Raw genomic sequence first — 24,639 nt, forward strand, 5'->3', positions numbered from 1 at the left:
TTATTGTTATTGATCATCAACGTCATTGTTGATGGTATTAATTTTCATCGATCGTTATTCAATATTATTATTGTTATTATTGTGGTTGTTGTTGTTGTTGTTGTTGTATATTATTAGTGTTACTATTATTAAAATGGATTTGTTGGCGGTTCCCCATTCCGTTTGGAATTTGCGATCCGGTATCGGGGGGCTGCCGGTTTACCTGAGTTTGTTTTCTTGCAAAGTTATCAAATATTATATGATATTCCTGCGCGCATTTTCTTTGCATATTGTTCTATTAAATATTTCTACTTCTCTTATATATATATATATATATATATATGTTACTGCTATAATACATATCTATGTATATTGTGTGTGTTTGTGTGTGTCTGTGTGTACGTACGTACGTACGTATGTATATTGTATACTTTCTATTTCGGTTTAAATTTCCGTAATTACGTTTTTTTTTTTTCTTTTTTTTTTTTAACCCAAGAGAAATATAATAGTAATAATCTTTTACTTTTGCCGTTGCACTTTCATTGACTAGTTTTGTGGTACGTATGTATAATATGGATACATATGTGTGTATAATATATATATATATATATATTCATTTGTTTTCTCAATTTTCACCCTCGTTTTCTGGTTCCCGTAAATTTTTTTTAAATCGACGCTGCATCGTCTCATGGTTGTTACGATTATTTGTAAACACGATTTTGAAACTGGTTCGAACAGTTTCGTTTCTTTATTACTAACATATTTCGCTGATACTTTTCGCATCCCAATCTCTCGGGATTTTTTTTTTTTTTTCGAAATCATCTCTTTCGAAAAGTAAACGAAGAAAACGACATCAAAGTAAGGATAATGTGGATATTAAAAAAATAAAATAAAACGTTCGGATGATTACAATTATCATTATTCATACATTATGTACGATATCTCAAAGCCTGCCGTTCAACAATTACTAAATTTAATCTACATTCGATCTAAAACAATACAGCTTTTAAAATTCTTTCGCTGATTTCGTTAAATTTTATTTTTGTTTATTTTATGTATTTATTTTTTCATTTTTTCTTTTTTGGTGTTTTTGGTTCGTCGTTAATTTTCGACGGTTTCGAAATTTTTTTCTCATCTCATCCTTTTTTTTCCCCTCAACGCGTCTAGTCCGGTGATTTTTTGTTTTTCTCTGCCGAGAGTAATAATAACAATAATATGCAGTAGTAAACTCACCCAAGGTTTTGAGTTTCAGTTTACACACGCGCACACACACACACACACACACAGTCACACACGTATTTATATACCCGTTTTTTTTATTTATTTTTTTTTAATTTGTCTTCGATTTAGAAAAATTATAAATTCAGTAACGACTGAATACTTTACATATAAATGTATATATATATATGTATGTATGTATGTATATATATATATATAATATGCATGTTTTTATTATCTTTGGTAACCGCGAAAACCAGCCCCTTGTTTGTTTGTTTGTTTGTTTGTTTTTTCTTCTGTTTTTGTTTTTGTTTCTTTGCTTTCCTTACTTTCTCGATATTTCCTTTTGCCGTTCTACACGATATATCTGCATATAAGTATGTACGTATACATATATATATATATATATATATATATATATATATATACCAGCTATACTTAAAGATGACAATAATAATAAACAATAACAACAACAATAAAAATAATAATAGCAATAATAATAATAATAATAACAATAACAACACCGATAATAATAATAATAGTAGTAGTTATTGTAGATGTACGAAGTTGGCAGTTTAGCATACTGCGTGACATGTGCAATAATATGTGTATGTATACATGTATCTATATTCTACATGCAACACATTAATGTGTGTGTGTGTGTATATATGTATATATATATATATATATATATATATATATATTTATACACACACATATTTATATACAGATGTCTCCGTTTTGTCTGTGTTGGTGTATTTATTTATTTTATTTTTTTTTTTGCGTTTGTTTGTTTGCTGTTTTTTTTTTTTTTTTTTTATCAACAATTTTCTCTCGTCATCGTCTTCTTCCGTCTTCACGTATCATCCCCGTTCTTCTCTTTCGCTCGGACAGTTTGACGACGTAACGCGACGTGTCAGCAGCATACGTTCGAACAACCGTTCACATCGTACGTGCATGCACGTGTCGAATACAATCAATTGTCACGGTAAAAACGCTAAGCGAATTAACGAATCCTCTCGACGCATAGTTTCGCATTGCGTTCGTTGGGTGAATTTTTTGGGCAGGTCCAACAGTTTGGGGTTGTTTACACAGGGTTTTTGGATTGGGAGGGTCGGGGTGCGTGGGCCGGTGGATGGATGGATGGATGGATGGATGCACGTATGGGTGAATAATCGGGCGTAACATAATGCGATATAATTAATTTCCAACAACGGTCTGCGGTACCTCATCCTCAACCCCATCCCCATCCCCCGTCCTCGTCCCCGTAATTCGGCTCCTTAGAAAGCCGCCTTCTTCTCGGCGAGCATCGGCTACTGCGTAGCCGCGTTCGATTGCTGGTAAGCCTTTAGACTCAGCTCGGTTTTGTGTTCCCTCGCGATGTGACGTCGAACCGTGTTGTTCCTTGTAAATGTCCTCGAACAGAATGGACATGGCACTCTTATACCCTGATGACGCTGCCGTATGTGTGCCCTAAGATTCGTCTCGTAACCGTAGAGCCGCTCGCAGAATGGACACTTGAGCTTCTTTCCTGAAAAACGCCGTACGATATGGATCAATTTTTGAACGATAAAATTACCCCTCCCCGCCCCCACCCCTCCGGGGATATTCCTCGATCCGTGGTTTTTCTGCGATATCGAACATCAATGTTGTAACGCGTGAAAAATGTTCAGACGTTTGTTCGTACTTAAGGGGTGGGGGGGGGGAGTATCGTTGATTCGGTGAAAAAAAAAGACAGTTTTTTAAACATTTTATTTACAAGATACAGGCAATGAATTTTAAATTAACCGATTGCGGTATTGTGGAGTAGCGTTTCAAGAAAATTTTCTAAAAATTTCAATGAAATATATCAATAACTGTGCCGTTCGCAGTTTATCTTTGCTGTGACGTTTGCAATTAATTTCGCTGGGTCATCGGAAATCGAAAAAATCAAATTGATTTTATTGGTTTATGAGTTTACCCAGGTAACGCTGTGGTTTGTTATTTTTCACCTTGCATTAAAAAATTTGGCAATTTTGTTTTCAATGAAAATCGCCTTTTTGACCTTACAGTTTTACCAAAGTTTTACCTCGCAGCGACACGCGGCACGGTTCTATTTGCAAATTGCCAAACGACTGTCGCTAAATTTTTCAGAAAAACGATACAATCGCGTAAAAAAAAAAAAATATCGCAAATCAGCGGCAGATTTCCCATTCAAGTTCAAATATCAATGAAATATATCGTCTATCCGGGAGTTTGCAATAAATCTGTAACGAGAGTTGCATGATTTAATAATCCACGTGCGGAGACGTTTAATAAAACGTCGACGAGTGTTGCGCGGTTGTTATCGAGCCGATTGCATTCGCGCGCGCGTGTGTGTGCGTGAGTGTGTGTTTGTGTGCGTGTGCGTGCGTGTGTGTGCGTGTGAATGTATAGACGTACGTATAAATAAAATTTCATTGGGTTAGCCTGGGGCCTCCTTCTACCGCTGCAGCCTCGGTTGCGCAGGCCAATGGCTTCTCGGCGCGTGCAAGGCCATCAGGCTCGTATACAACGCTAACTAATTCACTTCCTTCTAACTCGATTAGGTCACCGCCGATAAAGGCCCGTGCACAACCGTGCAGACGCACACACATACGCACAGAGAGAGAGAGAGAGAGAGAGAGAGAGAGAAAAACGACAGATTTGTTCCTCCCCCTCGTTTCCCGCCCCCCCCCCCCTCGTCGTTCTCCTCCCGTTTATTCCCCCCATCCAGAATCGTTTTATTTTATACCGAGTCACGTTACGATTCAAACGCCCAAGAGCGGGCAGAGTTCTATACGACTTATAGTATATGACAGAAATTTATGCCTATTCACGCACCTGTTTTCAGCTACTCGACACGCTGCGTTTTATTTGCAAAAAAGAAAAAAGAAAAAAAAAAAAAATGGACAACGTATTTATCTACGATCAGGTTTACCCGCGTCATGTTCGCCGATTGAAAAAAGTCAACGTTCTCGTCGTGTTAAAAAACGCTGCAGCGAGTAAGGAAGATTCTTGTTATGCTTGGACACCGATGTCAAGCTTTCGGAAATCGACACAGCGATTTAACGAATCGTTGAATAAATTCGTTTATTATACCGGTAAGGTGATTGCAAAATTTTTAATCAGTAGCGAAATTTCGTGGTAAAAACATTTGCGAAATTTTTAAGTTGCAAATCTTTCACGGGACCATAAACATGTGCGGTTATAGAGACGTTTGCGGCATTGATTACAAAACTACGGCAAACGGTTTTAATTTACACAGGGATGGATGAAATAATCTACGCGTTAATCAGTTTCATCAATCGCGATGCGTGGCCTAATACCAAATGGAATCGAGGACACCGTTCGAAAAGTCAAGGGCTTTCATCGGTTGAAAATATTTCATGTGTAATACGCCTGTAATATGCATAAGAAAACCATGAAGGTATCCTTGAGGCAATAAATATGAAACTACTCCATGGTTTACGAACCTACAGCATCGTCGTTATTACAATATTTTTCCATAATCAACTAATTTCTTTGCTGTTCGCGTTTCGTTTTCCATCTCTGACCATGAACGTGACTACGATCCCGACCATGACCATGACTATGACCATGTCCGCTAACCAAAGACGAAGCCCTGCAGGTATAATAGCGATTTCCGCGAAATTCCATCGAGAAAAAGGAAGAAAATGCATAAAACAAAAAGACCTACCAGAATCCCCAACATGTCCTATTTTAGTTTTTTGTTAACAGCTCAACGCATTGCGAATTATTTCATAGAAATATCAAATAGACGATTTAACTTTATTCAACAAGATTAAATCGGTAAGTCTGCCTAGATTTATGTTGTCCGGAACACATGTCTGACAAGAATCCGCCGCAACCCTGACAACCGGGAGTGCATTTCTGTAATATGCATCTTAAATTGCATAAGTGCAGGCGGATTGTAGTCGGATATACTCTGAATTGCATAGCTGCAGGCGTATTTCGATAAAATGTGTATTGAATTGCATAACCGCAGGCGTAATACGATAAAATTTGTCTTAAATAGCATAACTGTAGGCGGATATCTGCGGCATGAGTTTTGAATTGCACGAATTCAGACGAATTCCGTTCAAATGTGATCCGAATTGCATAAATGCAGGCGAATTCACCAAACGTTAGATAGCCGAGGCGGTAACATTTCCGCTAAAGAACAACCCGACATATGCAATATCACCGCGTAGTAGGACGATGTTTCGCGCGAAGGTCATAGAGTGGAAGCGGAGAAGTTACGAGCTTACGTCAGTGGTCCATGTCCCTTAAAGACGACGAGCGTCGTGTGTAAGTTCGGATGCCGCATCGCGCTGCGTGGCGTCGCGTCGCGTCGGCGTTTTGAGGGCCGCCACAAACAGCACCGGCATAGAAGTTCAACCTCGAAGTATATCACCGTCACCTATACACGCACACGCGCATGCGCGCATGCATACGCATACCCACGTTACACGTAAAAATGCGAACATAGCGCGCAACGACGACGCAAGCGTGCGGTGTAGGTTTAATGTACGTATATGTGTGTGTGTGTGTGTGTGTAACATGGAAGGGGAAAAGCCCCGACGTCGCGGAAGAAGGTCAACTTACGAAAGAGCCCACCAAGGTCTGCGGCCTCCCACCCTACCCCTTTCCCCTGACGCCCCTTCCACCCTTCGCCGCCGCGACGCCTCCGCCTCCGCGGCTCTGTTCCTTTTTTCTTTTTCTTTTTTTTTTCTCTCTCTCTCTCTCTCTTCTCCCCGCCTGACGCCTGACCACCCCCTCCGAGGCCCTCATCTACGCCCCCGCGACCCTTTGCCACTGGCTCGTCCGTAGATATATAAATTATACCCGCGGGCGCGACTTAATGCTCGGCGCCAAACAAACAAATGGATAAGATTGGTGGTGTTAGGTTAGGTTAGGTTAGGTTACAGAGTTAGAGTTTCGTTGGATTGAAGGTGCAGGGTTTGTTGAGAATAGAAAGAGGAAGAAGAACCGTTATCACTCGCTTTTCCCCGCCCTATCCCAACCTTTCGCCCTTCGAATGAACGATGCAAATCGCAGGGAAGTTGAAAACGTTACAACGGAAAATCGTTCCTTTTTACGTTGCGAGATTTATCTTTGGATATGTTTTTTTTATTTTTTTTATTTATTTGTTTTTGTTTTTGTTTTCTCTCTTCTTTTCGTTTCTTTTTATCTTGGCTATGCGTGTGTGTGCGTTTTTCTTTTTCTTGTCTCGTCAGGTCATTAGCTCCTTTTCGCACGCGATTACGTTATTTCATCACGATTTTCAAATTCCACGCAGAGTAACGTCACTTGTATAACATAGGTATATTCGTCGAGTAATTACGTTGTGTTCATTTGGTGGCACTTTACGACTTGACTTCGAGTTTTTTTTTTTTTTTTTTTCTTTTTTTTTCTTCCAACAGATCTTACGAAACTTGCGATTACTTTTCGTAATTCTGGAATATTTCGAAATTACAAGGATCTCGTTTCAATTTTGTTCAATCAGTTTGGCGAAAGGGAAGTTCCGTGGAAAAAAGGAATGATAAAGTAACACTGACAACAACGTTTCGAGACGAACGTATGCATACGTTGTTATAATATTATACATGAAAAGAAAAGGCGTCAAAATTTGGCGCGACGATTTGCTATTTTTTCTATACTTTTTTTTTTTTTTTTTTATTGTTTTTCGCTGGTGAAACGAGAACGGGTGAAATAGAAAGTATATAAGGGGAAGAGAAAAATATATCCGGAGGAAATAGGGAAGCGATGCGTGTAACGGTCGCAGGGGGCCCTTGACCCATTTAATCCAATGGCGCCTAGTCATCGCGGTGTATATACATATATATATATATATATATATATATATATATATATATGTATATGTATAACGTCTGCACCGGCGTACCACCGTAGAAAATACAGGATGAGACAAAAAGGAGCTCGCTGATTTTTTCAGGGATTTTTCTCGTCGCGTCGTACGACACGGGATGACAAACAACGAGATGATAATCCGGTCAAGTTCGTGAAACAAGTACGAGAATAATAAAAAACAAAATAATAATTGTAAGAAGGGAATGGAAAAAAAAGTGTTAAAATATTCGAAACAGGGACGAAGAAAACGGATGAATAAGTGTGAAAAATTGCAGGGAAAGTATTAAAGATACCCAAAACTTGGGAGGAAGAGAAAGGATGGAAAAGAAAGAAAAAAAAAAACACATGAAAGCTTGAAGGAAATAAAATTGACAAGTTTGAAAAGAGAATTGAGAAACTAATCGCAAAGGCTGAAAGAGATAAGAGAAAGTGATATATACGACTTATTAAAGTGAAGAAATTAGAAGTCGTAAAGCTCACGGATGACATTGACGAAAGTCAAACTTTCAAGAATAACTGTTCAAAAAGCCTAAGAACCACGACGAATTACCCTCGTATCTCTGGGACTTAAATGACGGAATAAAAATTCTAAGCCTCCAGAGAGGGAAAAGCTCGACGAAAAATCTCAGGCACACCGAAAGTTTGGGAAAAAATTCAGGGGGTTGAACGGCTCGAGTAACCTTGACGAAATTTCAAAAAAAAAAAAAACACGCACAACTTCGCGGTAGGAAAATAATGAAAACATTGAGGTAACGAAAAGGGGCAAATTTGACGGGGAAAAGTAAAGAAAAAAAAAAAAAAAAAAAAAAGGAAATCAAGGGCGCTGCTCCGATCTGAAGACGGGGTGGATCGCCCAGCCACCCCCACCTGGTTTCTCGGCACCCCGACGACCGGGGTGTCCATAACCTGCGCAACGGGGTCCCTTCGGCTGGTCCAAGTAACCCAGAATTCTGCAGACGTCAAACTCCCAAACAAATCCTCCCCCTCCGCCCCCGTCCTACCGCCGCTCCAGAGAGGGAAAGAAACAGAGAAAGAATGAGAGAGAGAGAGAGAGAGAGAGAGTGACGGGAGTGATCAAGAGTAATGATCCTGCGGGATGTTTCTCACTCGCTCTGTTTGCACCCTTCTCCCTTCTGTCTTTCTTTCTTACGAAAGTACACACGAGACGACCTTAACACCTCGAACCACATCCTACCCCAAGCAAATTTTGTTCGCGAGATGTTTTTGACCCGATAAAGAAGAGAGGAAAACAAGAAAAAAATAAATAAATAACAAACTACAACCGGTGGAAATTAACGATACTCTGTTTATATACGACACGTTTTTGTAACTAGGTATCGATTTTTGGTGAAAGATGATTTTGAATCACGAATCATTGATACATGGATTTATTTTCATTCTAACCCGATTTCGCGGGGTTCTTTTATCTTTTTTTTTTTTTCCTTATTCTCCTTCTTCTTTACGATATTCTAAAATTTTACGACACAAACCGTGAAACGAATGCTTTTCGAGTATTACTCGCCTGTGTTTGATTTTCATCTCTTCTATAATCATACGTCTAAGTGTATAGAAAGATACTTCTCAGGCGACTGCATCGTCAGAGGTATTGAAAAAAAAAAAAACAAAGAAAAAAGAAACTCTGTGTCTCAGTTGCGTATAACCTCCGAGTTTCAAGTTCCACTTATAGTTTTATTTCGTTTCTATCTTTCCGTGGCAATAAGCGTAATAAGTATCTTCTGATTTTATCATATATTCCGTGTTTCCCACATATCTCACTTCGTCCGTGTAATAAATACATGGCCGTGTGTTTATATTACGCGCATGCACGCGATCAAACACACGCGCATAATATTTGTTCTTATCTTTTTACTCGCTTGCTTAAACGTTCGAAGGAACCGGAAATCCGTCAGGTCCGCAGATAGCGTGCATTCGCAAATACCGCCTTGCATTATAGCAAGTGGGTCTATTTCTACAATATATGACGATGCGTGATGTAATAACCCTGAAATACTAGCTAGGTCAAACAACCTGCGAGTGGAAGTCGGAAAAAAAAAAAAAAAAAAAAGAAACAACAAACGAAAACCATAATTTATCGGCTGTTGTCGACACGCGTCGTTGTTAAAATTCTGTCTTGGCGAAATTTTCCAAACCGTCGATCAATTTTACGTAAATTAGGTGGTCGCTGGTAAAAAAAAAAAAAAAAAAGAAATCTATTAAATTTACGTAAAAGAAACATATGTACAATAAAATATGTAAATACCTCAAGTTTTCGGCTAACTTGTTTTCGGTCCGAAAGAAAATTCGAATTCAATTCTATACGAATTATGTGACAATTACTGGCGACGCAGCTGACGTGAGAAAATGAATCGCATTGTCGCATAATTCGTGTAGAATTGAAATCGAATTTTCTTTTAGACCGAAAACAGGTCAACCCTTTCAAGCTCAATATATTGGCGTGAATTTTGTTACTCGGGAATTTTTTTTTTTTTTTGTTTTTTTTTTTGCGCAGCTGAACACGAATCTGAAGTCGGAATTTGTTAATTTCTAAATCCAAGATGGCGGATGTGAGATAAAAAAACAAAAAAACTATAAAAATTCGATGATTCTGGGCGAAACTTGTTACTCGGGAGTTTTTGGGGTTATACGAAGTGACAAAGATGATTTTAAGTTGTAAACAAACTGTGATAGGACTAAGAGATGAAAATGATTCAGGCGAAGGGACGCCGAGCATTCGACCGCGATTAAAATCGTCGAGGAATTAACGCGTTCAACTGTACTTCCGGACTATTTGGAAATTTCTTCGAGTTTAGAAACACGTTGTTAAAACTAATCGCGAATGTAAAATTCGAACGATACGCAAGTCCCTCGAATTAAACCCTCGATGAAAATTTCCCGTCCCATCCTCATTAAATCCTCTCCTACGTATCCGGGTTATCCTTTAGCTGAATATTTCCCTGACAGCTGCTGTAACATCGCGCTCTGCGATGAAACGAGCCCTCGGGATTTTTGGAGGGTTTGCGTCGGGGTGCAACCAAGAGAGCGAAGGGGAGGAGGAGGAGGAAGAGGAGGAGGAGGAGGAGGAGGAGGAGTAGGAGGAGTAGGAGGAGGAGGAGGAGGAATTACGCAGACCTCGTGGAAAATCCGCAAACGCATATCCGGGGATATCGATTGCGGGTTCCTCTTCTTCCGGAAAGTGGTGCCTCTAGCGGAAGAAGAGGGAAACAATTTTCGTATGTGCGTGATGCACGCACGCACGCACGCACGCACACCCAGACCCACAATGCACCGTGCGTGTTTCAAACCTGCGGCATGGGCAGGTAGGCAGGAACGAATGGATGGATGGATGGATGGATGGATGGATGGATCACTGGCTGCGAACCAAGGAACCAACGGCTTTGTTCTCCAGCGAATGGAGGATGGCGGATGGTGGATGGATGGATGCATGTGCGTAAGGAAGAGGCGAGGCTCGAGAGATCGGGGGACAACTCGGCGATATAGAGTTACGCATTGTGCGTCGAGAACCCCGCACGCACATTCTCTCGAGGTAAAAGTACATCCTCGGCTCGACAATTAACGCTCTGCTCAGGGCCGCAGGTTTCAACAAGGTCGCTAAAATTTTTACCTATTTCGCTGCTCTCTCGCTTATTCGATGAGAAAAAAATTTCCATTCGCTACAGCAGCTGGAAAAATTTAGTAAAACAGGTATCGTTGAAAAAAAAACTGTATGAATATCGCTGGAATTACGATAAACGAGACACGCCTAAACATTTTGCGATATCGTCGATCCTTTTTTGGTTATTGCGACGCAAAATCAGTTTTCGAGCTTTACTCTACTTTTTTTTAGTCAAACAAGGCTTTAACGTTAATTTATTCTTGCACTAGCGTTGAATTTTCGCAACTGTCGCGAGAAAATATAGCAACAGCGATCGCAATGAGAAAGAACAGTAACGGATACCAGACTTTCCGGTAACAGCCCAAAAAACTAATTTTCATTTTCTACCTGGAACTATATTTTTCGATCGTGGTAAAAAATGAAAATATTTAAGGACCGAGCGGTAACCGGAAATAAAAATTTTTCTTTTCAACACCGGAGAGAATGAGGGAGAGCAGATTTTACTTAAAACTGCGGGAAAAGAAGCACGCGTCTGGTTTTTTTTTTTTTTTTCTCTTTTTTCGTTTTTTTGGTAAAATATACCTGGCAAAAATGCAGAACTCGCTGTAGCATCAGTGAGAACCTGATACATTTACAGTAAAAAATATAGTTTATATCGGTATTTTTTACTTGGCGAATTCGACGAATACTTCAAATAAACGCACATTTGTCTCGAAAACTTGTATACTCGCAGAGTGTATCGTGAAGATATTTGAAGGATCGGTAGTTGGATGATTTTTACAGAAATGTTCGAATTTTAATGCCAAAGTTTCATTGATTTTATATTTGAGAATATTGTATCCCGCAGTGAATGCAAACGATCTGTAAAATCAGATGCGAATTATTTTTTATCAGAAAATATTTACAAACACCGTGATTTTCATTATTATGTTTTTCAATCACCAGAAATGAAACTCAAAAAACTCTTGTGGCGGAATTCGAGTCTGACTGAAAAAAGTCTCTGACGCGTCTAGTTTCTTGGTAAAATTCACTTTGAAATAACAAGATGAAATAAAAAATAAAAACAGTTCTGAGAATTTTTTTTTTTCACAAACCGTGTTCAATTGGTTTTAAAGTCTTGAGCGCATTTTTTCCCAAAGTTACAGCTTCTCGATAAACGTGAGAAAAACGGTTTTAGTAATTTTCGAGTCTACAGATCGACAACGGGTTCTACACATATTTTATTTTCATTATTAAACACTCTTTTTGCATCTCTGTCGGACTAGAGACTAAAAATTCAAGAATAAAAAATTGTTACGAGATTCGTAAAAAAATGTCACATTCCATTCAAATTTTCAAGCTGGACTTGCAAGCTTTTTTCGCCTCGCATTCCAAAGTTACAGACATTCAACATACGGCCTAGTTTCGTTTTTCCGCAACAATTTCGAAACCCGTTCAACACAAAGGAACCAGAACGAAAAGCTCGGAAAAATGTTGGAGCCAGATTCATATCCGGTGATTAAAAATTCACGAAAATCGATTCGTACAATTTCGTTACCAACAAGTTTTGATTATTAACCTGCAGTCTAATGATCGGAAACGGAGCACGTATATAATAATAATGACAACAACAAAACGTACACTCGAAATGCGACGTAACCGTGTACATGCATTATATATATATGTATGTATATATAATGTATATATATATATATATATACCTATATAGAAATCGATAAAGCGCGTGTTCGGAAAGTTCACTTTACCCTTTGTCTCCCTTTACAGACACGCAGACACCCGCAAATTCACAAACACGCGTATCCCTCAACGGCACGTAGGCGTATACGTGTGTACGTAACACATACACACGCATGGATGTACGTAAATTCATGCACGTGCGTACATTCGCATCGGACGTGCGTGTCTAGAGGCATTACGCGCATGGCAATATACGATACGTGTATTATACGCATGGAACAGTGCAGCGTACAAGGGCGAATATATCGCCGTATTACACGGCGTTGAAAAAAATCCAGGTAACGGATGAAGAGAGAAGAGAGAACGAAAGGAAAAACAGATGTCATTTATTTGCGGGTAATTATCGTTACGAGATAAAAAAAAAAAAAAAAAAAAAAATCGTGCTTCATCGAATTTCGCATGTTTATTCTTTTTTTCGTCCCTTCTGCCGAATATCTCGGTTGGACTGAGAGAAATTTTTAGTTCCGGTTACCGCTCGGGTCTTTAAATATTTTTCATTTTTTAAAATAAGCGAAAAATATAGTTCTGGGTGGAAAGTGAAAATTAGTTTTCTATCTTAAGAGCTGGTAAGCCAGAAAGTCTAGCATCCGTTACTATTCTTTCGCGTTACGATCACTGTTGCCGTATTTTCTTGCAACTGTTGCGAAAATTTAATGCTAGTGCAAGAATAAATTTACGTTAAAGCCTTGTTTGACTAAAAAAAAGTAGAGTTAACCTCGGAAACTGATTTTGCGTTGCGATAACTAAAAAAGGATCGACGATAGCGCGAAATGGTTACGTGTACCTCGTTTTTCGTAATTCCAACAATATTCAAACAGTTTTTTCAACGATACCCGTCTTACTGAATTTTTCTAGTTACTGTAACGAATGAAAATTTTCTCAGTGTACGGAATACTTATCAGCGAGTTAATCATTCCTCTCTCAACGATGCACCGCACGCAGAAATCGATCCGCTTCTCCTTCCGTTGCGTAACCTGCACCCTAGTAGAGCAAAACGCGGTTTGTAATCTCTGCCGAATATTCGAAAATTTCCATCAAATTCCAACCTCGTTATCGAACTGGGCGGAAAAAATTGTTCGTAGTTGATTTTATATTAATTCTGTAAATTTATACGAACGTAAAGTGTGTTCGAAATTAGAGAAAAATAATGTTTACTTCAAATAAACTGGATTCCCGATCATAAGAAAGAAAAATTAATCTGTCTACACTGGCAATTTTCTTCATCATTTTGACAAGAATGTAAATAAAAAAAAAAATAATAATTCGGGGATGAGAAAGTTGCATTTGTGAGAAAAATTTCATTTGTTACAGTAGCTGGAAAAATTGAGTAAAACAGGTATCGTTAAAAAAACTGTTTGAATATTGGTGGAATTACGAAAAGAGAGGTACGCCTAAACATTTTGCGCTTTCGTCGATCCTTTTTTAATTATTGCAACGCAAAATCAGTTTGTGAGGTTTGATCTACTTTTTTAGTTAAACAAAGCTTTAACAGTTGCAAGAAAATATAGCAAGAGTGATCGTAATAAGAAAGAATAGCAACGGATACTAGACTTTCCGGTAACAGCTAGAAAACTAATTTTCATTTTCTACCTAGAAGTATATTTTCCGATTGTGATAAAAAATGAAAATAGTCAAGGACCGAGCGATAACCGGAACTAAAAATGTCTCTCGGTGTGTAAAAACGAATTGTGAGAAATTGGACAATTTTCTCTTCCAATTCCGGTACCTAACAGTCGGGCAAAAATCTATTGAATATCATTATCCCATTGTTGAAAATGTAACGATTTTTTTCATTTGGAATTAAAATAAATTGTCGTACACGTGCCGTTATACAAAATTTATGCATAGCCCGGTTTGCGACGAAGTCGCCATGACACATGCGCGTTATTCGGTGTAACGAGCTTTGTGCTTCGCCTCTACACCCGATTGCGAAGAGGATCGTTGCAACCGATGATATTCCCCCGGTTTTTCACTCCCTGGCCGATCGACCAACGAACGATACTCACGAATTCGGGTCACTAAATAATTCACCTTGTATCGACAGGCCGTCGCTATCGTTTCCTATGCACGCGTCTAGATTCGATGTTTTGTATACGTGCACGTTGTTATACCATTTGCGAATGGTTAATTAATCGCACAACGAACGCGCAAAACCGAACAGAGAAACTCTCCTTACTCTATTTCTCTCTTCGTTTTTCGTTCACGACGGATAGTCGGAGAGTCGCGTTGATCAATGTATACTAATGGAAAATAAAATTCACTGTTACCAAAATCTTGCTCCGTTGGTGATTGAATTATTTTTTAATTACTTCTTTCTCGCCACCTGTCAAATTTTCATTTTTTTTTTTTTTTTTTTTTACGTACGTTCCTTCGAACTCGTTTCGATAAGCTAATGCGCGGGAAATTTGACGGTACGTGTGCCAAAGTACAGAGAATGGCGATGATTTTGTACAAAAATCGTGGATTGTATTTTTTTTGATCAAGGCAAGAAAATAAATCGAGATAAAAAAAAATACATTCTTCTTATACACGGGCAAATTTCACTGACGATTTTCGGAATTTCTATTTCAATTGATTTTGAATAAATATTCGCGTAGTATAAAAAAAAAAAAAAATCAAAAACGAGAAAAAATATCAAAATAGCACTGAAATATTTTCATCCATTTTTCCGTAACTCGCATAATATTTGAAGAACAACTGATTATTTGAATAAACGTGGTTCGGGGCAACGAAATTTAACGCACGAATTAAAAATTGTTGCAGCGAAATTTAAGTACAGTTCGCACACTTCTCAATTTCAAGTCTTTCAAATCCGTTCGATAATCGAGATCGATCGACATATCCACGATTCAAAGAAACAGCGAATTCAACGTAATTCGGCAAGTTTTCCTTGTTCGAAAAGCTTGGTGTTAAGATCCAGTAAAAATGTTTCGTCGTTATTTTCAAATATAACAAGTATAAACTATAAGCTTTTAAAAAATACAAGCTCTCTTCAGAAGCTTCCAAATTATAAGATCAAACCTCGATTTATATAAATATTCGAAAGGGTTGTGTGTATAAGTAAATTAAAAAAGATTTTTTACTGAAATTTTAGAAATGTTCACACACAGGTTACTTTAAAAAATCGATTGAAGTAAAAAATATCTTTCAATAACAAGACATCACGATTATTCGATAATTACCGTACGACCCGTTAAAAAAACTTAGCGATCGAAACGTCGTTTCCTGTTTCGAAATTGACCAAGATTTCAAAACGGCATAAATTATTATATTTCACAGGTGTTTAAGTCTGATTATAATATACATACATATACACGTGTGTTTCTTTCAATTCTCTGAACCGTAAAAACGAAACATTTCAAAATTCGGAAATCAACTTCCAAAACTTTTGCAAAACATTTACCGCGATCTGCGATAAAAATATTGTTTCAAACCGTCACGATCGCGATTATTCGATGATCAATATTAACACCGATAAAATAAAATTTCGCGACATCGATAATTTTCCGAAGTTGGCACATAAAAATATCAAAGTGCACAACAATTTCCGTTCTATTCGCAAATTGTTCGCGAATATATCGTACTCATATTTCGCAATTCTTCTTTCACTTCCGAACCGTCGAAGGGATGAGGAGACTTCCTAATTTTTTTTTTTTATTTTGTTTTTCTTTTTATGGTTTTTTTCTTTGTCTCTCCTTCTTCGGTTCTTTCGAATATTATCGCCTCTGGCCTAGAGCGAGGGGGTTGGGTTGGGGGGAGGGGGGGTTGGGGTGGGTGGCGCAGTGGCAGTGACGTGCATAGGCGAACGCGGGCGGCGCGTATTGATCGCGGGGCGAACGCAGTCACCAGAATTAGACCCAGCCAGGCAGGCAGGCAGGCAGCCACAGCCAACCGTTTCTGCCGCCTCATACCTGCCTCGTGCCTCGTGCCTCGTGCCGCGGCAATCCGCCCCCGGCCCCCCGAGTCGAGTCGCCTAGCCGTGAGGAGAAATCGCGAACGAGAGGGAGAGAGAGAGAGAGAGAGAGGGAGAGAGAGAGAGAGGAGAGAGAGAGAGACAGGAGAGAGAAACGAGAGAGGGAAGAGAGGAGAGAGAGGAGAGAGTTCCCCCTTCCAGCCTGCAGCCAACCCCCGATTGAAAGCGCATCACGCTTTTTTATTTTTTTTTTTTTTTTTTTTCAGAGAAGGGAGAGGACGGAGAAACTTGTTTATTTTTTATTTTGTTAATTCATTTATTTTTTTTTTTTTCTCAAAATTTACAGCGGCATCACGCGGTGCGGTTTTAATTTTCGAGGGATGCGAGACTTGATTTTGGTTTTTTTTTTTTTTTTCAAAACTTTTGGAAGGAAAATCACGCGATGCGGTGAAGTTTTTTGTTTCTTTTTGTTTTTGCAAATTTTTGAACAATTTAACGTGTAGTTTTGTTTTTTTAGAAATAAGGAATTCAATCGTTTTGCCTGAATTTTAGAAGGGATGACTCGATGTGGCGAATTTTTGTTCAATGTTTTTTTTCTTTTTTTTTTCCGAACAATTTTGAAATGGTTTTTGCACGAGGACGAAAGAATCGATGAATAACCATTTGCGGATTGTGTATGTAATATTGCAGGTGTGATATATCGACCAGTTGGATAGTTGGATACTAGCAAGATTTGACGATTTTTGGAAAATTTTTGAAACTACCTACCCGGAAAATTATGCACCATGGCGGAAAATTTAACGATATCAGCATGCGGAGAAAATCAGTTGCTTCTGGATTTGATTAATTCGGTGTGAATTTTAAAGAAGCGATCGATTGATCGAAAAATGGGTAAAATCGAAGTATAGAGTTTCAAAGGTTTTAAGCTTCTGTAACACATTTGGTGGTAAAATTGCAGCTGCGATGTCCGAAAAAGTTGTAAGAAATGATCGGATGTGCGAATTCTCGTTTCGCGTTGTTTTATCATTTGTACTTTATTTCTCTTTTCATACTGACTTATTCGAGGATTAAAAGAAAAAGCAATGACAAGTTGGGGAAAGGCATTTTCAGAATTTCGGAAAACTTATCTTCGAAACAAATTAGCGCAATTATAACAAGCGTTTTCAAAAGTTGCACCATAAGTTGCAAGATACACGCGTAACAGGAAATATGTTATTCTCCAACTCGCTCTAAAAATCTGAGATTGTACGAATAAACTTTACATCGAACGAAAAAAATCACACGTGGAATTCGACTGACTAAAAAATTTCAGTAAGTCATTAAATTCGCAATCATCAACAATTCGACAAGAAAGTAAATATTCAAATTATAAAACCGAAAAATCAGTTTTCTTATGTTACTAAATTACAAACCGAATTGGCGAAAAAATGTTGATAAAAATTAGGATAACATTGTGCAAAAAAAAAATTTTTTTTTTAAATTATGAAATTACTTACGCACGTACATTTTAGTGAGCACGTATAAAATCTTCGCGTATAGATAAGTTATTAGTTTTACATGGATCGGAAGATTTGCATGTACAAAAGTTTGTTACGTATATATAATTGTTAAAAATATATGTATACGCGCAGGTTATTTTCGTATAAACCGAAGAGACTACTGGTTGGGTATATTTTTAAACGTTGCAAATGTATCCCACGATTGTTTGGCACAGGCATCAGCAACGGCAACGGCAGCGGTTTTCCTGGGCAAAGCGGAAAGTTGAGACATTCGAGATGTGAGATAACTTCGCCATCTCGCTTCCTAATCGCGCAACAAGTGATCGCAAACGTCTCACACCGACCGCCGCTTTCCTCCTCGTTATAACCAACCTCGCGTATATTTATGTAATACAATATATACATATATAAAATTATATATACTGCATATACCGGGACACTATCTTGGAACTGGAAAATGAACCGCGCGTGCGCCAAATAATTAAATCTCAATGATCGGCGAAATCTTCACGCAGCGATATTCTTGTCAGCGATGCAGGCCGGCCAACCTACGCAAAATGTCTACGTTTGAATTTTCAAAGAGCACAAGCGTTGAGAATTCCGACCGTTCTTCGAAGAATCAACTTTCCGACCCGACAACAAATGCTTTCCAAACCTTTCCGAGTCGCTGCCTAAATTATTCGAGATTCTAACCTCGAAAATTCGTATCGAACACATCGCCGGCAGAAACAGTTCGACGGCTGAAAACTCGGGTTGGCCAGCCTGCGAGAACAGTCGATAAAGAAACTCGCGCATGCGCGGTTCATTTTCAAGTTTCAAGATATTGTCCCGGTATATTATATACTATTATATACTAGAGACCGAAAAATAGTTTATTTTTTCTTTTTGTGAGTTATATAAATTGAAAACAAAGAAAAAAGAAGTTCCGTATCCACTTAAACTTGAGGGAAATTTTTTTTTACTACGCTGGATGTCTTTTTTCTTGATATCACCTAGTGACTTGAAAAGTAGGGGCAGAAAAATGAAAAAAAAAACGTCAAACTAACACACCCTTATTTATATATATATATATATATATATCCATATTGTTCATTAATAGTCGGACTAATTTTGTTGATTAAAAAAAAAAAAAAAAAAAATGCTCTCTCTTCGATTGTGAAAATTTCCCAGGAGGATTGTATTGAAGCTTACGTTTGAATCGAATCGATTATTTCGCTGTCTTCGTTCCTCGGATAATTGAGCTTAACAATTTGTTGGCACGGAAATCTTTTTTTTTTTTATTCAAACCACGTCACCGAACGAATTTGAAATAATCGTAGATCGCTGATTATTCAAAGAGAGAGAGAGAGAGAGAGAGAGAGAGAGAGAAAACAAAACACAGGTAACGAATATACGAAATAGTCATAAAATTAGAGAAAATATGACAAAGTATTACGAGAACGAATCTAATCGCCTTGAACTATATCGATTGGCTTAGATTTTTGTTCATATATTATTTATATTTTTTCTCACATCTTCTATTTCATCTTTTTAAACGGTCGAAGGCTGATTCGCGGGTTTTCATCTCAACTAGTTAAGACACAGGCGTGTAAGTTTCTATGCACGTTTGCCGCGTCCCTATCCCCCCCCCCCCCAACAAAAAAGAGGAATTTGGAACGGAGCGCATCTTACGAATAGACAGGGAGGATAAGCGTGCTCAAGGTATTTGTTAGCGTCTGTGTAAAAATGCGAGGCTGTTAAACTACAAATAACACTTATACACACATCGCGTCATATGGTTTTGGCCGTTAGGCCTAGAGAAGGCTCGCCAGAGCCATGACCTAGTTTTACAAAAACTCGCACTGTCGTCGGCAGCTTGCGTTTAACTAACGCCCGTGCTTATGAAGATATATTCGTACATGTGTAGGTGCATAAAATGTATGACGCGTACGAAACTCGTCGAGGCATGCGTATGTTGGATATTGGAATGAGAATGAGCGGAGATAAAGGAGTAGAGAAGAAAGGAAACGTCGAAGGATACACGATTACGGTGATAGTTTGATCGGTCGATCGTCACCTACGCAGCAGCCTCGATGTTTCATAGACGAAATTGGAGAAGAGATTGAGAAAATCGGTAATTTAGTTGTAAGGAGAAAGGATTGTCGATGTAACAATTCACTTGGGCGAATGCGTCAATTTTTTATTTTTTCAACCTCCATCTTTGCCAAATTCTATCGTCGATCAAATATTTCGTACAAAAAATAGTGTGAGAAGAAACGCGAGAAGGAAAGAGAGAGAGAGAGAGAGAGAGAATAAGATGAAAGAAAAAATATAGGATAGAGTAAAGATGCGTAGAGACAAATTCGTGCTGACAAAATAGTTTGAGTTGATTACAGTAATCGTTAGATGATACTGGAAACATCAAAAGTAAGGATTGAAATTTGAGAATCAAGAGTCGAATCATCGCGCGAAATGAGATCAATGACAAATTATTTACAACATGCGATTTATAGAAATAGAATTTTAATGTTACGTGGGACATTAATTTACAATATGCATGTGCATAATATATAAATAAAGAAAAACAAGAAAAAAACACATATCCCCGAGTTGGAAAAGAAGTCAAGGGTAAATATCGACCTACCTGTTAGGCGGATAGAAATACACGCATTAATATATTGTAACGTTTCGAGACGTTGCAAAATAAATATCGATTCGTGAGCTTATTTAGTGAGTCAAATTAAAGGGGCAGATAAAATGTTATCGAAAAGCTTTGATAGCAGAGAACGTGTTTCTAGTTTAAAGTCTGAAACAAGTTGGTTGACGCAGCAACCTTATTATTTTTAAAGACATAAGAGGTTTGTAAGCTTCTTTTATCTATGATGACTACTAGATCAGTAAAAGGGGGGTGAGACGGGTGATTTCACCCTTTGTAACAATATATATATATATATATATATAGATGCAGTTATGTATAGAACGAATGGAAAAAAAAATAAAAAATCAAATTTAAACCGTCCAAAGTTGAGTTAATATTGCCTGTATTGCCGTAAATTTTTCAGGTATCTCTCTAATTCGCCGAGGGGGGGGGTGAGAGGAGGAGGAGGAGGAGAGGAGGGGAGGGGGTGTAAAATAGGCAAGCAGCAGCAGCAACCTTCGATCGGATCATTCGAATAAATAAAACCCTGACGATATAAATAGGTATACATGCAGTATATACGCAAACGCACGCAGAGAGAGAGAAAGAGAGAGAGAGAGAGAAACACGAACGTAAGACGCAAAATTCTTTGGCAAACTTGTGCGTGAGACGACTGACTTTCGATATTATAAGTATACGTATAAATATTACCCGGCAAAAACGATTATCGTCATTTCTATCAGGCGCTAGGAAACACGTGCGTTGCGTACATGTGTGAAAAAAAATAGTTGCGCGGAGTTTGGGTGGAAAAACAAAAAAAAAAAAAAAAAATTGGAAGAAATTTTTGAGTCGAGAAGACGGGAAATTGATATTATAAGTTCTGCATTTGGTGATGAAAAAAAAATTTATTTCGATACTAACTTGTTGGAAGATTTACTCCCTTGAGAGAAATTTTTTTTATTTTTTTATTTATTTATTTATTTATTTATTTTTTTTTCATTTTCTTCCAAGTACAGAAACGAATTTAGATCGAAATTTTCACACTTTACACGCAAGGTTGATTATTTAATATGGTTCGTGTTGGGGTAAAAGAAATTTTTTATTTTTTCTTTTCCACACTCAATTAAATCGAAAATAATTTCTTTTCTTAGCTTGATGACTTTTTATCGAGTTATACATTCGGCTCGAGAACCTTTTCTTTTTCGTGCTAAAATCCTTTGGTTTGTTCAGTTTCAATCGCTAATAATAAAGCTCGTTGCATTCGCGAACATCATATTCTCTACACGGATCAACCGATTGTATGGATTATTTTTCTATCATGAATGTATTTTTGAATAAAAAAAAATCTGCTTCTTCTAAATTGCCTGAATTTAATCTGAACTTATTTCACTCGATATTGCAATTTTCATCCTAATAACACCGGTCAACACGAATTTTGAACACGGATTCTAGACGTCAAATTTTCCTTTCTTCCACGTAACTGATGAGAAAAGAAATTTTTTTCTTCCGTTACAAGTAGCGAACGAAGATTTTTGTTATTATTCGACGTACAGAATCAAAATTTATTCATTTTGTAAGAAAAAAAAATTATTTTATGTGTAATTTAAGTTCGTGTTCATTTTTCAGCTTCGAGATTCGTTCAATGATTGGATAGCGAGGCGTAACTTCGTTTTTCCAAAAAAAAAAAAAAAAAAAAAAGAAAAAAACGCCCAATCGTAAGTCCCCACAAAATTTTCCTACCAACTGAATAACTTACACGCGTTCTGGAATTCGTGTTGAGGCAAGAAAAAATAAACAATATTAAAGAAACGAGATCAAGAAACTCAGCGGAGTCTGATTCTCTGAAACTAATTTTCATTTTCCACCTAGAACTATATTTTTCGATCGTGGTAAAAAAATGAAAATAGTCACGGACCGAGCGGTAAGCGGAAATAAAAATTTCTCCCAGTGTGAGAACTGGATTTTCTCGATCGTTCTCGACGAGACGGCCGAGATATCCGGACAAAACTACGTCCGCGTCCCTCTTTAGGGCACTTGGCCGAGAAAAAAGGGTTGACGGCTATTGCAGGTGCAGTCCGAAAAAAGTCGGAGATCTAGGCTGTGCACCAGGTGTCCTCCCCCCCGTCCTCGTGTACCCTTTAATACGACGATCCAGGTGCGGTTCGAGTCTCGGACTATTTGATAAGAAGTTTAGTGTGGGAGTGGGGGGGGGGGGAAAAAATTAGAACGGCTGTTTGACGGAAGGAACAAAATTTCAGATCTTAAAAGACGCGAAAATCTAGTTCGGACAACAATGAAAGATTGATGACGGATGAATTTGCGGTAGAAAAAAAAAAAAAAAAAAAAAAAAAAAAAAACTGCCACAACGCGTCTGATTTTTTTTTTTAAATTGTAAAAACCAAGGTATATTTTATCTCTTCTCACATGAATTATTCAATCATTCACTAATTATATAATCCATTCGTCGTCAGGTTAGATCTTTACATTACACGATATACATGCGCTAAAGAATTTCTATCAGACTCTAATTTCTCTTCACCTATTGCCCCTAATTACCCGATCTACAGACATTTATAAACCGAACCTAGTCGTCGTTATTACAATTAGTCGATTTGTAAACGTCGCGAGCACGATGGCAAAAAATTAAAACGTGCAATGCTGTCATCGTTTAAAACGGAGATGGATAAAGATGGATGAAGAAATGAAAAGAGAAAGATCGAGAGAGAGAGAGAGAGAGAGAGAGAGAGAGAGAGAGAGAGAGAGAGAGAGAAGCGTAAGAGAGATCATTTCGAATCCTTTGACGAAGAAACGTCGCGCATTAGTATAAATTATTATTATTATGTGTAGGCATAAGTTTAATGTCATCGTATATATATGTATTGTATATACAAAAGCTGGAGTTGATTTCTTATTAGTAATTTTTTTTTCTACACCTCTCTTCTCAATTTCAATTCGTTTTTTCCCCCTACCTCTCCTCCTTTCCTTATTCCTCCCTCACAGAATTATCCCACACTGAGCGAAATTTTTATTTCCGGTTACCGCTCGGTCCTTTAAATATTTTCATTTTTTATCACAATCGAAAAATATTATTCTAGGTATGAAAATGAAAATTAGTTTTCTATCCGTTACCGGAAAGTCTGGTATCCGTTGCTATTCTTTCTCATTACGATCGCTGTTGCTAGATTTTCTTGCAACTGTTGCGAAAACTTAACGCCTGTGCAAGAATAAATTGACGTTGTAGCCTTGTTTAACTAAAAACGTAGAGTAAACCTCGGAAACTGATTTTCCGTTGCGATAAACAAAAAAAGGATCGACGACAGCGCAAAATTGTTAGGCGTGCCTCGTTTTTCGGAATTCCAACAATATTCGAAGAATTTTTTTAACGATACTCGTTTTACTGAATTTTTCTAATTCTTACAGCAAATGAAATTTTTCTCAGTGTATTATCCGTATATCCATTCTCTCCTACAATATGTGTATACATACATGTACGTATATATAATACACATGTATCGTCGTACCGTTAGACGACTCGTTCCGCGTCAATCACTGTCTCTCCAAACGAATTTGTTTTTTTTTTTTTTTTTTGTTTTTTCATTCTTTCTTTATTTTTTTATAAACTTCTCAAAAAGACAAATGGATCTCTGCCTCGCAGCGACTGTGGGTAAGTAAAATGTGTGTTATATCGGTTGGTCATACCGCGATATTAAAGCGTTAGACGAGGATTTGGCTGATGTGACTGATCGCCGTTTATCGTAACATACGTCGCAAAGTTCTAAATTATCTTGTACCCACGCAGGCAGGGAAAACCGTAGGGAGGTTTTCTTTTTTTTTTTTTATTCCTCTGTTCTTTTCTCTTCAGAAACGCGAAGAATTTCGATCGCGAAAAATTCAATGACGATAAACGAGGCGAGCGTTTGCAAAAAAATAAATAAATAAATAAAAACATAAAATATGTATCAAAAAAAAAAAATAAATAAATAAAATCTGTAACAGCGGATAATTAATTTTATCGTTTTGCAAACGAATGTAACACACGTTCGGGAATTCGGTCTTGTTTAATATCGCTCACCCTGTGAATATACCTAGGACTATAAATGCAGCGGGTTAACGGAGGCGGAATAATCGCCGATGAGAATCGATCATCTTCATCGGGTGTATACGGTACGCATAAGGAAATCGGAGAGGCTAA

General features: G+C 37.8%; 1 protein-coding gene across 1 annotated transcript in view; it reads right to left on the reverse strand.

The window, feature by feature from the left end:
- Window positions 1-381: 381 nt before the first annotated feature.
- The window catches only part of LOC107228005 (zinc finger protein chinmo), a 91,278-nt gene continuing 67,020 nt past the window's right edge, over window positions 382-24,639 (reverse strand). The window contains exon 7 of the mRNA XM_046734938.1: window positions 382-2,728. Coding sequence (XP_046590894.1) covers window positions 2,511-2,728 — 218 coding nt within the window. The 3' untranslated portion in view covers window positions 382-2,510. The remainder of the gene's footprint in view (window positions 2,729-24,639) is intronic.

Source organism: Neodiprion lecontei, chromosome 3 (assembly GCF_021901455.1).
Source record: "Neodiprion lecontei isolate iyNeoLeco1 chromosome 3, iyNeoLeco1.1, whole genome shotgun sequence".
In the NCBI taxonomy this organism is placed as follows: domain Eukaryota; kingdom Metazoa; phylum Arthropoda; class Insecta; order Hymenoptera; family Diprionidae; genus Neodiprion; species Neodiprion lecontei.